The following is a 16,774-nucleotide window of genomic DNA, read 5'->3' as shown; positions in this document are numbered from 1 at the left end:
ACAGAAAGTTGCCTCACACGCAGGTGGAGACAACATGCTGGCGTGTTTGGAATGTGGGGGATGATCGCTTGGTTGGTTTGACGCCATCCTGCAAAACCTGTGGTTTTTAACAGAGGAAAATAAAGTCTGAGTACATGTGATTGTGCACCAAGCTGACCAAAAAACTTCTTGCAGTTTAAACCTCCATTTTATAAAGTTTTGGCATACTTACTCCTCTTTTTGCTTTTTCATTTAAATTAAACACATTACAAATACTTGTGTGGTAATCACTGGTCAGCTTTTTAGCATATAAAGACAAAACAAAGAGTAGAACATGTTTTTTTTTTTAAATATAAAAAAAAGAAGGAAAAAAGAGACATAATCACACAGATAACAAAGACGGATAACCGGTTGCTCAACATGACTGAAGTGTAAGAATTGTAAAACATAGGTGCTCTTGAAGAACAGGGGGAAATAATGTCCTCTATAAAAGAGGAAACCAGGCACTCCAGAGATGAAGAACGTAAGAAATGAGGAAGGAAATACTAAAAACGCCTTTATTATAATGGCCAAATCATTTAAGGGACTTCTTCAACATTTTGGCAAATTTGCCCATTCCCATAATCCCTATAGTCTTAGTAGTAGGTTTGTTACCTTTAGTTGTCCGTACAAGCTATTTTTAGATCGGCGCTGCTGAGTTTGGAACTTCTGTGCCAACTCAATGGAGTCTTACGGTAGTCTGGCTTTTCCTCATCAAACTCATCAAATACACAATCCAACAACTCCAAAACGCTCGTGAACAAGTTGTGACCTGTACATTCACCACGCTATGAAATAATAATGTATAATTATGTAACATTACGACACATGAAGCAAATACTCTGAACTACTTTCCAAGTAAACCACTGGGCGGAGTGACACAGTGCTCGCCTGTGGCAGTGCTGTAGTTACTTGGCAGTTCTGGCTTTGCATTTAGCTTTAAAACACCTCCATCCAGTAACGTTCCATGATTATTTCATAGCGTGGTGAATGTGCAGGTCACAACTTGTCCACGAGAGCATTTTAGAGTTGTTGGATTGTGTATTTGATGAGTTTGATGAGGGAAAGCCAAAATTACCATCTGTCTCTATAGCGTTAGCTGTGTAGCTGGTATATCAGTCCCCCCAGATCTAGAAACAGCTTGCACCGACAACTAAAGGAAATGAACCTATTACTAAGACTATAGGAATTATGGCAATGGGCGAATTTGACAAAATGTTGAAGTATCCCTTTAAAAGGCCAGCATGTTTTGGCCAAATGGGTCTTCATCGGGGCTAACAGACCTAACATGTTGGCTTTTTAAATGATTTGGCCATTAAGGTAAAGTTTTTTAAAAGTATTTTCTTCCACGTTTTTTTTGTTTGTTTGTTTGTTTGTTGTTGTTTTTCATCTTTGGGGTGCCTGGTTTCCTCCTTTTATAAACAAATAGGTGATGACATTTTACATCAAAAAGGTCTGAAGAAGGGCATTGTGGGAAATATATAATTTCCACTTCTCCTAGAATCACTTGAATTTGGTTTAAGCCTCAAGAGAAGATCATCTATTCAGACTTCATAGACTTTATCATAATATCCTATAGATGGGTTTGCTGGCTCATATCCTCCTTTTTAATCAATCAAACAGCTAAAAACACACAGATGTGTAAAGTGAGCCTGTATGCTTTTTCTGAATTACAATCACACTGGCTGGCATACGAGAAAGTGGTTAAACAATGACCAGTGTAACTATAAATCCTCACATGAAAATCTAATTGTGTCACATTGTCACCAATTTTTATTACCGCAGCTTAAAAACTGGCCTTATCACAACAAGCTAAAACATGAGTGCACAGGTGGAAAGTTCATTTTTTTTCTGTGATCTACTTCAAAAAGTTTAACTTCCATTAATCTGAGATTCATCTTATACAAAGTGAAACATTTCAAGACTTTTTTCGTTGTTATCTTGATGATTACAGTTTACAGCTAAAAAAGATGAAAATAAAAATTCCACTAGCTCAGAATATTACAATGTTACAAAAAGTCCAATTTGCAAAGGAGCCTTCAGTCTCTCACTCTCTCACTCAGTCTTTGCAACCATGAGGAAGACTGCTGACTTTACAAAAGTCCACAAGACAATCATTGTCACGCTTCACATGGAGGGACCACAAAATGCCACTGCTAAAAGGGCAGGCTGTTCTCAGGGGCCGTATCAAAGCATACTCATAGAAAGTTGACTGTAAGGGAAAAGTGTAGTAAGAAAAGGCGCACAAGCAACAGGGATGAGCTTACAGACGTGTCTTGGAAAAGGGCTACAAGTGTTGTGTTCCTAGTGTTGAGCCACTCCTGAACTACAGATGTCATAAGCATCTCGCCTGGGCTATGGAGAAAAAGAACTGGACTGTTACTCAGTGGTCCAAGGTCCTGTTGTCAGATGAAACTAAAATGTGAATTTCATCTTGAGATCAAGGTCCCATAATCCAGAGGAAGAGGCACAGAATCCAAAGTGCTTGAAGTCTGGCATTTTTAGTTTCCATAGTCAGTGATGGTTTGAGGTGCCATGTCATCTGCTGCTGCTGCTCTACTGCTGCTGCTGGTCCAATGTGTTTTAGCTTGACTGGCCAGCCAACTAGCCTGACCTGAACCCCATAGAGAATCTCTGGAGAAATGTCAAGAGGAAGATGAGAGACACCAGACTCAACAATACAGACGAGCTGAAGGCTCCTATCAGAGCAACATGGGCTTCATAACACCCCAGCAGTGCCACAGACTGATTGGCTCCATGCCACATAACATTGATGCAGTAAAAAATGGAGCCTCAACCAACTACTGAGTGCATAAATGAGCACAATTTTCCAGAAGGTCAACATTTCTGTATGATGAATCCTTTTTTGGATTGGTGTTTTGTGATGTTCTAATATTTGAGATAATGGAGTTTTGATCTTTGTGAGCAGTAAACCTTAATCATCAAGATTTAAACAAAAAAGGCTTCAAATTGTACACCTTGTAATGATGAATCCATAATATATAGAAGTTTCATTTCTTTAGTTAAATCAAGGGGGGAAAGCCTTTTCATGATATTCTTTTTTTAGATGCACCTTTAATTGTTTCAAGTATCAAAAACTGCAGGAAAACCCCTGCACACTCTGAAAATCAGCAAGAATATTGGCCTTTCATATTAAGGTACAACACAGACACAAAAAGCCTTTGAAACCTAGTATTGGGAATTTGTTTTTAATGGTTACCAACATCACAAGCAATTAGATTATACAATATTGGCAATATTACAGTACTGAATCGTACAACAGCAACACAGGGGGGACAACTGGTAATTTCTTGTTCTCGATTATTAAAATTGCAGGCAAACTTCTGTACACTTTCAAAACACACAAAAACACTGAGAACATTTCAGTACCAATGTTCTGCCAGCACTTGTGTAATTAAGACTTTGTACAGGAGAACAATTTTTAATGCATTAATTCATTTCCTAAGCACCTGTCTGATGAAATAGATATAATTTTTTTCTAGTTTTTCTGATTCCTGTACTTTTGATCATAGAGACATAAGAGATTATATCATATTACTTAGTTTGAAAAAATTGCAAGTACTGTAGTGTTTTCCTTATATATTAGTTGAATTCAGCAAACAAACAGGATGCCCTGGTATTTTGCAGAAGTCTTAACACCCGTTTCTGTCCCAGAAAAACATGTGACTAAAATATTCACATGGCTGTTGTTACAAAGTTTGAGGTTTGTCATGCTGCTTAGTCGAATGAGTTACTGGAAGACCCATCACACATTTTTACTCAGGCAGGAAAGAGGCCAGCAGAGCCACTACAAGTGGTCAGACCTGTATGTGTTTCCTAACACCTGTCATCATTACGGCTGTCGCTTCCTCCCAAAAAAGGTTTCAAAATCACCACCACACAAACACAGCGAGCAGCCAAAGATGCAGCTTGCAATCTGTGCAGTTAACTCCTGCTGTATTTCTGTATTATATCACTGACGCATGTACACAAAGCTTTAACAAACATGGAACATTATATAGCCAAACATCACTGACCTGATGGGACAGTTTTATTAGACCTTCATAAATAATATCTGTGTCTTATGTCTGGTGTGCTCACAGTGCCAGCTGGGCGAGAATATGATTTAATAATGTAGACATGACGTTTGCATTCAGAGCAGGGGCTGTTTGCTGATAGGACATGTTTGTTTTTTTCCTGTTTTATCAGCTAATAATGAAAACTAATGGTGTGTTTGTGTCTTCAGGAGAAGAGTAATGTGCAGTACAAAGGAAAACAGCAGAAAGAGGTCGCTGCTGCCAACATCAAGTCGAAGTAAGTGGCAGAAGAAAACTGCATGCTGTAAATGTCCTGTATATCTTCTCAAGCCAAAGTCAAATGGCCTAAGGCAAGGGAGAGGAAAGAGTGAGAGACAGTTAACAGGGATCTTGCAATGTTGTAAGAGGGGATCAAGGGAATGGCAGTAAACAAGCTAAAGATGATAGGAGATATGATATATGCATATGGTGTAGAAAGATTTGGAGTGCATGACAGAAGCAGGGTTGAGAGGGTGCAGCCAGCTAAATCTAGAAGACAGAAAGAGATAGATAAGTTAGTCAAGGAGAAGAGAAAGTTAAGGAGACAGTGGAGGAAGACTACAGAAGAGAAGAGAGAGGGAAATAATGTTTTACAGGAGGAGCTAAGAAATAGACTAGTAACACCTAGAAGGGCAGAACAACCAAGGAGGAAACGGAAGCAGCAGGAGCGGACTAGGACCGCATTTTATAGGGATCCTTTTAAGTTTACTAAAGTGTTGTTCATTCAGGAAAAGGGAGGGCAGGTTAGAGCATCAAAACAAGAGGTAGAGGAGTACTTAAAAGAACGCATTCAGCTCCAGGACAGAAAAGGGAGTTGGGCCTCCCACCCGACATCCCACCACTAGGGGAGATAGAGTTTAGTATGGATGTTAAACCACCAAGGTGGAAGGAAGTGCAGGATGTAGTAAGGTGTGCAAAGGCCTCTTCAGCCCCAGGGCCAAACAGAGTCCCCTACAGGGTTTATAAAAACAAGCCTGTTGTCCTTAGGTTTCTGTGGCAGTTATTAAGGTTAGTCTGGGAGAAACAGTCTATCCCAAAAGCCTGGTGTAGAGCAGTGGGGATCCTGATTCCTAAGGAGAAGGAATCCTCTGATCCAAGTGGGTGGTAGGAGGGGAGAGATGGCAGGATGGGATGTGCTTCCCACCAATCACGGCTTACATGGATGACATGACACTGGTGACCACAACAGTGCCATGCACGAGAAGGCTACTGGAGATGTTAAATAAGAATCTCAGTGGGCTAGCATGAAGATCAAGTCTACTACTTCCAGGAGCATCTCAGTATCCAGAGGGAAGATTGTTGACAGGAAGTTTTTTGTAGATGAGGAAGAAATACCATCGATCAGGGAGAAGCCAGTAAAGAGCTAAGGGAGATGGTGTAATGAAAACCTTAATGACAGTGAACAGGTGGAGCAGTTTAGAGAAGATGTAGTGGAGGGATTAGGGAGGATTGCTAAATCAGGGCTCCCAGGGAGGTTGAAGCTATGGTGTTTGCAGTTTGGGCTATTTCCTAGACTGATGTGGCCCATGTCAGTTAATGAGATACCAGTATCAAAGGTAGAGTAGCTGTAATGTTTGTACTATAATTGTTGCACTGTAATCATGAGTGGTGTTAAGGAAGGTAGCATCAGCATTGTCACTACCTGTAGCTTGCATGTAGCCTGGGTCTGTTGAAGGTGGCATGCTGTTGAGGCTGTGTGAGCCATGTAGTATGATAGGTAAGATGATGTGTCCGTGTTGGCATGGTGGGTGGTGACAGCCGGCATGGAGACCACTGTTCAGCCCTCTGAAGGTGTTATGGGACTAACTGGACAAAAAAATGATGAAGGAGGGTTCCCACTTGACAACCCTGGTGAAGTGCAGGTTTCTTACTACCCATCGGTCTGCACGGTTGACTTGTGAAGGCAAATAGTAATGGATTAGGGATTTATTCTCTGAGCGCTGATCCTCTTTATAGGGCACAAGTATCTTGTGTTTTATTCAGTATTCAGAATCTACCATTAATATATTTCTGCTCTTATATCTTCAGCTTTAAATGTTAAAAATTTATTGAACAGTCTCCCATCACACCAATGAAACCTCGCGTCCCTCTTATTGGAATGTACTTACTGCTGTGAAAAACAAAAACAGGGATATTGAGGGAAACGGTTTTCAAGACATGCTTTATTTGCTGCAGCCGTCACTTACTGCAGACCTTTTTTGTGCTCTCTGTAGTGGCACAGCTCTTTGTAAAAAAGAATTCCCAGACATCATAAACAAAGAATTTATTTATTTTTTAAATATATGGCATTAAATCAAATTTCTACTATGCTCAAATTACTGGACTCATATATACAATAGTGACAATTTTGGACTGAAATGTCTACATTGATTAAAAAAAAAAAAAAAAAGAAAACGACTGTTCTTTTTTTGTGAACAACTCTTTTATTGAACCACTGCGAATGAATCATCTAGTAACATCCATACAACTTTTATAAACATATAAAAAATGTGTTGACCAAAATGTTCCTCGATAGAAATGTCACTTAAAAAAACTAAAGAAAGGAGTGCATCATGGACTTAATAAAATCTTTTTTAAGGTGCTCTTTGGAAATGGAATACATGAAGTTGATAATTACACAACGAAAAAAACTCCAGGACACTCTCCTCAAACAACATGGTCATATATAGACCTTAAAAACACACTTGGATGCATTTCAGCAACAAGCCTTTATCAGGAAGTCAAACTAACAGAAACCAGAAAGCTTAAAGTTTTTTTGAGTGGTACTTGGACAATAGTAACATGCCACTTTGGCATACAAGTAATGGCCTTCAGAGCGTGTCTGCATGTACAACCTCCAGCAGATGGGCTTATACAGGTCACTGGAGCTACAAATACTCACCTACAGATACTTACATTTTTAAAATAAAACAAAGTATTTCATGGTAAAATGACATTTGACCATTTTACCTTGGTTATACTACCTGACATGGAAAGTGTACGCATCCATCTAAGCTAAACTTTAATTAATGCAATTTTTTAATATGTTATACCTGTTTTACCTAATTAGAAGTAAAGTGAATATTTTTAGAGCTTTGAATAACATTATTTATTTCTTATATTTACACTTTCTGCAGTTTCAACTCCTGAAATATTGGTTGTGCCACCTGACATTTTTACAGTTTGAGATGCCGAAATATGAAATTAATCATATCATTCAAATAAACTGAAAATGTATTCAAAGTAGGTTTCGTATCCCCCCTCTGTGTTATATGTCCTGAAATGTCTTGTTTTGTTTTCTCTGTTGTTTTTCCATACAGTGGTTTGGTTTTGTATGTTTAACTTCCATGTGTAATTATTGAAGGAAATTTGAAAAACTAAAAGAGCCCAGAATTTAAAATGAGAAGTAAGAAACAGAACTGGGTTGAGCTGAGCAGTCTTTACGTGTCATCTTCTTTTACTGATTTAATTGAGTGCTGCCTGGCAATGCAATTAACAAACTGTGTTAATTACCTTGATCAAAAACATTTAAGAGATAGTTCCTTAAAATTAAAAACATGCATGCACAGTTTTCATAGCAGGTGTTACTTCCAAGGTAGCTCCAAGCAAAAAAAAAAAAAGCACACTTTGTCATCATTTGATGTAGGTGATCCCCTGATAAAAGTCATGTCTAGAATGTAACTTAAAGGCGTGTGAAGTAACTCGTATATCATGCCTTGTAATGCTGCCTTACGCTGTTTGTGTGTGACTGAGTTTTGTGTGTTTTGTTTGCTGGTAGTGGAAGAGTAATTAGCCTTGCTATGAAAGTCTTGTTAATACTTTAGATAGTCCCTCCACAGACCTACAACTATGGATTTCTTTCACTGCAGAGATTATTTTGTGTGTGTTGATGTGCATGTACGCATGTGTGTGTGTACTGGTGTGCTGTGTAGGGGGTGTAATGGAAAATTTTCATGATGTATTTGTTGCCTCCCTTCTTCTTCTCATCTCCAACCTCCAACTTCCTCTCCCCCTCCTTCTCTCTCTCTCTCTCTCTCTCTCTCTCTCTCAGTATTCACACGTCAGAGAGCCAGCAGGAGTTTTTCAGGATGCTGGATGAGAAGATTGAGAAGGTGAGGGTTTATGTTATTGCACACTTACAAATGCTGGCTTACAGGGGAACATGAGGGTTCTCGGCGCATTTAATGAAACAGCTGGGTCTTAGCAATTAAAGAGACAGGCTGCATGAAAACATCCATCAGTTTAGATTGTCAGCTCCATATGTGTGAGTGGGAGGAAGAGGCCCTGGCTGCAGTGATGAGCTCTCACTCCTCTTACTCTGCCTCTTGTGCTACAACAGTTGTTTCTGACTATGGATGAAGTTGTACAGTGAAATGACTGAGTCATAGCTGGATTCAGCTATTTTGTAACTCTGCCTTTGAACAAGTGATTTTTAGCAGTGCTTGGATAGGTGTTAAGTTTTATTGCTTGAATACAGTTATTACACCGTGCAGAAATACACAGTCATAGCTAAAACAGCTTATCATGAGAAAGGCATTCTTAAACTGCTTATTATTTAAAGTATTTCATACTAATGAAACAGTAGAAAATTAACACTTAGTGGTTGGGGTCAGGGGGGAGGAATTGCTGTATTAAGACAAAATATCAGTAAGGCAATACATCATTGTCCTGACTTGTGATACAATTATCACATAACTGGTGCAACTTTTATAGCTTTTATATATTTGAAGTTTTAAACAGATAGGTCCTTGTCAATTTGACTCTCTAAATGACCACTTCATGACTCTTTGCAGTGGCCCTTGTGCCATGAATGAGAGTAACATGAGTAGAAGTTCATTGGCCAAAGAAGACAACAATGGGATAATGTTGGGCAGTGATGAAAAGAAGTTAAAGGACTTTGTGTGATAAGAGGTGAAACTGAGACCATATCTCATATAAGAGTGTCTATTAATATGTCAGTTATCACATAATAGCTGTAACACGATTCTACTGTATCATGGGCCTTTTATCATATCATGATTTAATGTAAATTCCTCTGCAATTCCTACCCCTACTCAGTACTTGGTTGCAATAACATTTGCGGTATGTTTCATCTTCTTTTGGCTCATTGTTTTGGTTTCACATCCCTCCACTTGTCTGCAGTGGATCATTCTTATTGTTAGAATCATCACTGTGTTTAGTAACAACAGGCAGCTTTTAAAAATGCTCTACCTGCTAAGCACCAAAAAGCAGACATTTAGCTGATTTAAACACTGAGAAGCAAGCACCAGCAGCTGAAATAACCTTCAGGAGTTAGTTGAGGCCAAAAATAAAAAGAAAAAAGAGTGAATTTTGGACTTACATCAGTACAAGTCAGAAATAAAGGCCAGCATTATTTTTGTATCCATCCTGGCACTTAAGCTTTTCAGTAACCTTTTCTCTGAGCTGCTTTGAGTGTTTTTTTTTTTTTTTTTTTTTTTTTTTTTTTTTTGTCTTCATGGTGTAATGGTAGCCAGGAATACTGATTAACCAGTGACTGGACCTTCCAGACACAGGTGTCTTTATACTACAATCACTTGAGACACATTCACTGCCCTCAGGTGATCCTTATTTTACTAATTGTGAGAATACTAGCATCAGTTAGCTGGACCTCTGTTGAATTAGATCTATCACTTTAAAGAAGATTAATATTTATGGAGTTACTTATTTCACCTTACATATTTTTGTTTAATTCACAGTACTTTGGGGAAATCTGTTTTCACTTTGACATTAAAGAGTTTTTTAATCAACGACAACAAATTATATTGACCATGATTGATATATAAAACCAATAAAAGGGGAAAACATCTAAAGGGATGAATAATTTTATAGGCACTGTATCTCTGGCCTAAAATGAGCATCTGGCAGTTAAGTCCCTGAGGTCGTCCTACGCTTTTGTATCTACTGTCAAACACTCTTGTTGTGTGTTCTGGTGCACCTTGTCTTAGAGAAGACTGATGAGTTATACAAGCTGTAAGGAGGCTCTGAAGAGGGAGGGAAAGGCAGTTAAGTTAACTCCTCATGATGATGGAAGAAACAAAACAACATAACTGCCCACCTGTCAGCACTTTGCTGCTTCATCCTGAGTTCTTTTTTTTTTCTAAAGCCAAACCTGCAAATCGATGAGGGTTTTGTGAGTGGTGTAACAGGTGTGAGGGGGCTGGCAGCATGCTGACAGTCAGCAGTCAATTCAGGCACGTTATTACTGAGTAGCAGGGGAAGAAACATAAATCTGCACCACTAAATTCTGCTTCTTTTTCTGCAGGGGCGAGACTACTGTTCAGAGGAGGAGGAAGATGGGACATAGCACAGAGGCCCCCGAGATTTTACCCCCACAGAGAGCCTCACAGTGTGTGTGACAGAGTGTGAGAGTGAATGAAGCGAGAATGAGCTATATCAGTGTTTAACCAATGGGGCGCTGATGTGACGGGACACTTTATCTGTTGGTATGAGCATGTGTGTGTTTATGAACGTTTGGCAAAGATAGTATTTTAATAGAAAGTGAAAGAGCGAGAGAAAGAATGGGATAAAGGACATTTTCTTCAGTCTCCAGCCCTCCTTTTTTAAGCGTCTCAGCCCTTCAGGCCCCCCGAGCGGACAGATGGAGGTGTTGGAGCAATGATGGGATAGACAGATGAGGGAGAGATGGAGGAGGATGTGGCACACATCGCCATGAATGTGGAAAAAAAGGACTAGCAACAGTCAAAAACTGAGTTATATCCTCGAGCAGGACAACGTCCCTCCATCTGTCCACTCGTGTCTGTTCTATTCAACCCTGAAATTTTTTCATTGGACAAAGGAAGGCCCAAATAAGGAGGCCCAAGAAGAACAAAAGTCTTTGTGTGATGTGTGGTGAAGGCAGAGGAGTTACCAACAGCACCAGGATCCACTCTGAACTTTTTGGCCTGCCTACCTACAGCCATGGAGGAAGAAAATGTGTGCGTGTGGAGAAGAAATTTGTGATATTTTAATAAGAGAGTAAAGAGAAAGCTGGCCATGTAGAAACTCTAAAACTCCTCCTGCCTTCTGAAGTCAAGGACTTTTTTTTAACTGTTCTACGTTCACACTCGTTCAGTTGTTTGCCTCCTTTTTTCTGGCGTTCTTTTCTTCAGTTTGTTTTTACTCTTGGCTTCCTTCTTAATATATCATCATCATTGATGTCGTTATCTTCCCATCACCGCAGCAGGCAGACTGAGGCTGCGTGCACTCAGAGCATCTGTGTTTCAGCCCCATGCATCCTCCTTCGATCCTCACTGACACACACATGTATTTTTATTGTACATATGGCAACACACTCTTTAAAACATTACTCTAACACACATTTTATCCTTTTCATTTCACCAGCAGACGGTCATGTGCATCAATCAGAAGTGTTCTGTACAGCTCTCTTTCTGCTTTGGCTCAGTGTTCACACACATGCAGAGAACAGGGCTGATCTGAAGAGGAGGATGTGTGGTTGCAGTGTCAACACAGACCTGATCACATTTTTTGTTTGTCGTCATCTTTACTGGATACTTCCTGTTGTATTATTTTGAATACTTTTTTTCTATTAAAAATTAAAACAAACAACCTCTTATTGTTTGTGTCAGGGTGTGTGTATTGAGTGTGTGTGTGTTGCAATAAGCTGAGTAATGAAGCGCCGTCATGCTGGCAGTGTAATAAGGAGTCGGTCTATTTTCCTGTGGTCATGCTGCTTAAAGCCATGCAGTCAGAGCAGATTGATTCAGAGCAGAGAGAGTTCATTATGCTACCTGCTGGCAAGATATCAGTACTGCAGTCTGGAGAACAATATATTGATAAAGATCCATTTCAGCCACAACTAAGAATCCAGAATCGACATAGTGTTCACTTATAAAGGCAGGATTAGGAGGATGGTGCATTTACTAGATAGTTCTAGTTTTACATAGAAAGAAAAGTGTCAGCTGTCAAAAACTGACTTTCGTTCTGCACCAAGGTTATCATAGTTAAATAAAATGAACAAAATAACTAAAACGCAATTTAAAAATCATTAAGTTAGCTGAAACTGAAATCAAAATGAGGCTCTGAAAATAACCAAGGTTATTATAGTTAATGAAAATTGACAAAATTACTAAAACGTAATGTAAAAATCATTTAGTAAGCTGGAACTGAAATCAAAATGAGGCTCTGAAAACTGTAGCTGTATAATGTGCTTACCAAACTTGGTATATTAAAATAAGATCAGAGGAAAAAATCTCCTTTGTTTTGGTATATGACCAGTGCTGGACTTGGAAGAAAATCTGGCCCTGTAATTTTTTTTTTTTTTTTTTTTTGTGCAAATCTTCCCTTTACCCCTGGTTGAACACAGCATACTTGTATACACTATTCCTTCACCCCCTCTATTAATTCTATAATCAAATTATTTACCCAGACTTAAAGCTAGGAATGCCACAGACAAATAGATTGATTTAAGTTACAAGTACATATAAAGTCATCATTAGTTTACAACAAACAAATGAAGCTGAAACTATAACAGTCCAAAGTGCATCATCCCACCAGGAAATTGCCCTATATACCAGATTACCTCTCCATTCCTGTATTTGACATGAGCATACTGACTGACTCTTTTATTATTTGTCTCTGGGTTGTTTATTTATATTTGGAATGGGCTTGTTCATTGCAGAAGTTAAACATGAATTCTTAAAAAGTCATCTTTTTATCTCATGATTTAATCTTTTTATCTCATAATGTCTACTTTTTATCTCATAATAATGATTAAGGACTTTTTTCAAGCGTTGCCTTTCTTTCACATTTTTCTTTTCTATTTGGTGGAAATGGGCTTCCATAAAGGGATCTATTTTAGCTATCATATTTTTTTATGTCTTCTATTTGCGGCGGGGCATGACAAATATGTAATGTCAGTTTTTCATTTACTCAAAAAAAAGATGGACTTGAGCATAAACTTGGTCCGCAAACATTTTGGTCAAAAATTTTATTAGCATATTAGCTGTTTACTTTTACCAGTTGTGTTTACACTTCAAAATTTGAAGTAGTGTGCATTTGTGATGGTTATCTTGATGAACAAACGCTGTAGTGTCATGAACTTTTCTACTTTTTTTTTAGCTTTTCTTCAGCAATAACCAAAACAAGTGGAAAAAGGCCATGTTGTGCCTTTTGTTGATGGGACCTGAGTGACGCTAACTTCCGGTTTGTTCTACTACCTGCGTCATCCCTGCACCTCTTTGTTACAAGGTAGGTATTGTACCCGCGTTTGAAAACAGGTACATTGTTGTTACTGTCACTATTTCTGATTTAGTTTTCCCGACTGTCTTCTTCACCTGTGCTTCTTCTATTTCATCTTACATATTTACTATTAGCACAGGGTCAGCCCTTGTAGCAACAGTGTATGCTAACTAAAACAACTATCTATTTGAACTACAGGGGATGGCTCAAACTACCTAAAAGTTATGTTAAAGACTGTTACTTCTGAGCTGACCATTGTACAGAAGTAAACCTAGAAAGTTAAGCCCACAACATGAAGATTTTTCTTTATCTCACTGTTTTTGTTTTATTTGGCCAGCACTTAATTTGTCTGTGTCAATAACTAGGCCTAGAGGTAAAAAAAAATGCTCAAAACTTGTGTGGGTTGTTGTTAGTAATAGTTCGTTGTATGGCTCTCCTTGTAAGAGTTCATTTACAGGAAAATCAATAACAGGCATCAACAAAAGTTAAAAATAGACCCAATTCCCGTCCTGAGTTCAATATTTAATTTCTAGCATGCAAACCATAGATACAAACTCACTGAAAGACATCACAATAAATAAAGACGTAATCATTTGTTTGGATAATGAGAAAAAGAAAAGAAAAACCAGCTGAGCAGTTTCATTGCCCAATGACTGCATGGTGATGTGTTTGTAGTCCATATAAAACCTCTACCGGCCCAATCGATTTCTGCTGCAGGCTCATCGTAATGTGCGCCCTGTGGGACTGGATGCCATGGATGTTCTCAGTGAGTGTCAATGGTTAAGCTGATTACCTCATTATGAAAGGTACACTCAGGAGCCTGGCTGTTTCTCTATGCTGTTTTGCTTTTACACATAACACAAACTCACTTTTTTTTTTTTTACCTCGCATGACTCACTAGCAGGGGCACATCAGGTTACAATCTGCAGCCGCTGTGCAACGCAGCAGTATGAAAGGGTCCCCGTGGGCCAGTGCTCACAGCGAGGCTCTCCCACACAGAAAAATAAATGTGCGCTGAAGGCAGGCAGACAGAGAGAGGGGGAGGTAGGCGAGGTACAAGCAAGAAAATTAAGACGATGGAAGTGGGAGAGTGAGAATATGAGAGGGAGGGAGAAGGCTAGGAAGAGACGGATGTTGCCCGTTAACCTCAGACAGGAATATGGGCAAGAAAATGTTCTTTCCACCCTGACGCAAGAACCAATAAAGATCCCCCTCCTCCCTGCTTTCTGTGTGTGTATTTAAGCACTTCAGTGTGTATGAGAGAGAGAAATAGAGCCAAAAGTGTCAGAGTCTTTATTAGGGTACATCATGTTCTTGGCTGCTGGCATGATTTAAGTCCTTAAATAAATCTGAGCCACAATCACAGTCATAGTGAATACTTGTCCAACTGATGAAAAATCTTTTTGTTTTTCAAAAATATGAATTCAAGTGATGTTTTTGCAGACATCATTGGTTCATACAGGCCTTTAACTCAGCATTGGTTTGGGAGTTTTAACAGATTTTGGATTTCCTATATACAGGTGCACCTAAGAGGATTAGAATATTCTGGAAACGTTTTTTTCACTACTGGTAGACAGCTGTGCTAGACAAACACCTGCAGATAGCAGGGTGCCCTTGATCACTTTGGCACAGAGTCCACTTTTCAGATGTAAGTATATTTTACTTTTCATTTGTAAGTAAATGTCCCAGAATATGGAGGAAAGGTTGAGAGGTACAGAATCCAAGCTCCTTGAAGTCCAATGTCAGTTATGACTGGGATGATTTTGGGGTGCCAGGTCTTCTGCTGGTGTTGGTCCACTGTGTTTCATTGAATCTAGAGGCAATACAGTCATCTGCTAGGAGATCTTAAAGCACCCCAGGGTTTGGTCTGCCAACAAGCCTTATGTAGATACGGATCTTCTTTTCCAGCAGGATTTGGCACCTACCTGCAGAGCCAGAACTAATTGTTTCACTGACCATGGTATAACTGTGCTTGACTGAACAGCCAACTCATCAGGCCTGATAGATCATATACTAATATGGTGGTGATGTCAAGAGGAAGGTGAGAGACACTAGAGCCAACAATGCAGATGCTATCAAAGCAGCTTGGGCTTTTAAATCAACCCAGCAGTGCCTCAGCCTGACTGCCTCCATGCCACAACTCAGTGATGCAGTAATTTGTGCAAAATGAGCCCCATTTCCTCCGGCATCAGGACCCACCAGTCTGAGTTTCCAAACAATTTTAAACAATGCATGTTTCGTTAATAGAGTATGTTGCAGTTTGGAGCATGATTGGACCAAACCACCTAATATAAAAAAGAAAAGGGACAATCCAAACCTTTAAAATAAAAGGTATCAATGCATGTCCAATTAGAACTTCAGGACTTTTGCCATTTTTTTTCCAGACACCTAGTTGCAACCCACTGAAAACTGCTCCGTGACCCACTTTTGGGTCCCGACCCACCAATTGAGAACCACTGGTCTAGGGCAGTGGTTCCTAACTTTTATACCTTTAGGCCCAATCTAAAGAAAAAACAAAAAACTAAGCCCTCTCCAAGATCCACATGGAAATAATCAAATTCAGTTGTTCTCACTGATAAAATCCCAACAGGCCTGCACACACTTGCTCATGCCAATAGATCTGTGTATAAACAATCCATTATGTGTCCATTCCTGATTTTAAAAATATATCGCTGTACTATTGGTCAGCCTTTACGAAAGAAAGTCTTTTTTTTTTAAACATTTTAACCAATAAAAGGCATAAAAAATGCTTACATGACCATTAAATGTTAAATTAAGTACAAACTTGATTTCAGCATATCTGCCCAAAAACAGGAAATGGCTAAGATGTTACTCACTGGCTTATCTTATCCCACTCACTTCTACAACTCAACTACACATTATATTGAACGCATTGTTTACTGCAATCTGTGATGCCCCCCAGCTAACTTGAAGGCACTTTAGCCTCCAAACGGGGCTAAAGGGCATCTTCTTTAAGCTAGGTCAGCTGTAGGCACCACCCTGTGATTCCCCTACCAGCCAAATGTGGTTGGGTTAAATTTATCTTATTCATATAGTGCATTAAGATAACAGCACATCAAATGCATTGAATACATACATCAAAACAAGTTAAAGAAAAAGATCTATAACTTGTTTTTTGTTGGTGGTTGCAGAAAAAAAAGGAAAATCATTATGTAAAGCTGCTTTTTGTTAATTGGGAAACATTTGTTTCATAATTGTGATTTCCCACAATGGGGGTTTAATCTAATTACTTGCTATGCTGTTACCTCAAAAGGACAAGTCAATTTCTATATTATCTGAAGGAAGTGAGATAATCAGTCTGTTATTCCGAATTAGAAAAATGTATTTTTCTTTACTCCTTAATTGCATGCATGTATGACATTTTGACAACTGCAACAGATAAAAGAATATTTCAGAACAAACAGTACCCATTATTGAAGTTGTCAGACAGTACTTTAGTCACTGCTCTGCTAGTTCTCTCA

General features: G+C 39.0%; 1 protein-coding gene across 1 annotated transcript in view; it reads left to right on the top strand.

The window, feature by feature from the left end:
• Window positions 1-11,657, top strand: part of zgc:92140 (uncharacterized protein LOC447854 homolog) — a 56,001-nt gene extending 44,344 nt beyond the window's left edge. Inside the window, exons 4-6 of the mRNA XM_041790796.1 lie at window positions 4,265-4,332; window positions 8,125-8,185; window positions 10,357-11,657. Of these exons, the coding sequence (XP_041646730.1) occupies window positions 4,265-4,332; window positions 8,125-8,185; window positions 10,357-10,398 (171 nt within the window). The 3' untranslated portion in view covers window positions 10,399-11,657. The remainder of the gene's footprint in view (window positions 1-4,264; window positions 4,333-8,124; window positions 8,186-10,356) is intronic.
• The last annotated feature ends 5,117 nt before the right edge of the window (window positions 11,658-16,774 follow it).

The sequence above is a fragment of the Cheilinus undulatus genome, linkage group 7, assembly GCF_018320785.1.
Source record: "Cheilinus undulatus linkage group 7, ASM1832078v1, whole genome shotgun sequence".
In the NCBI taxonomy this organism is placed as follows: Eukaryota; Metazoa; Chordata; class Actinopteri; order Labriformes; family Labridae; genus Cheilinus; species Cheilinus undulatus.
This window is presented reverse-complemented; position numbering and strand designations above follow the sequence as displayed.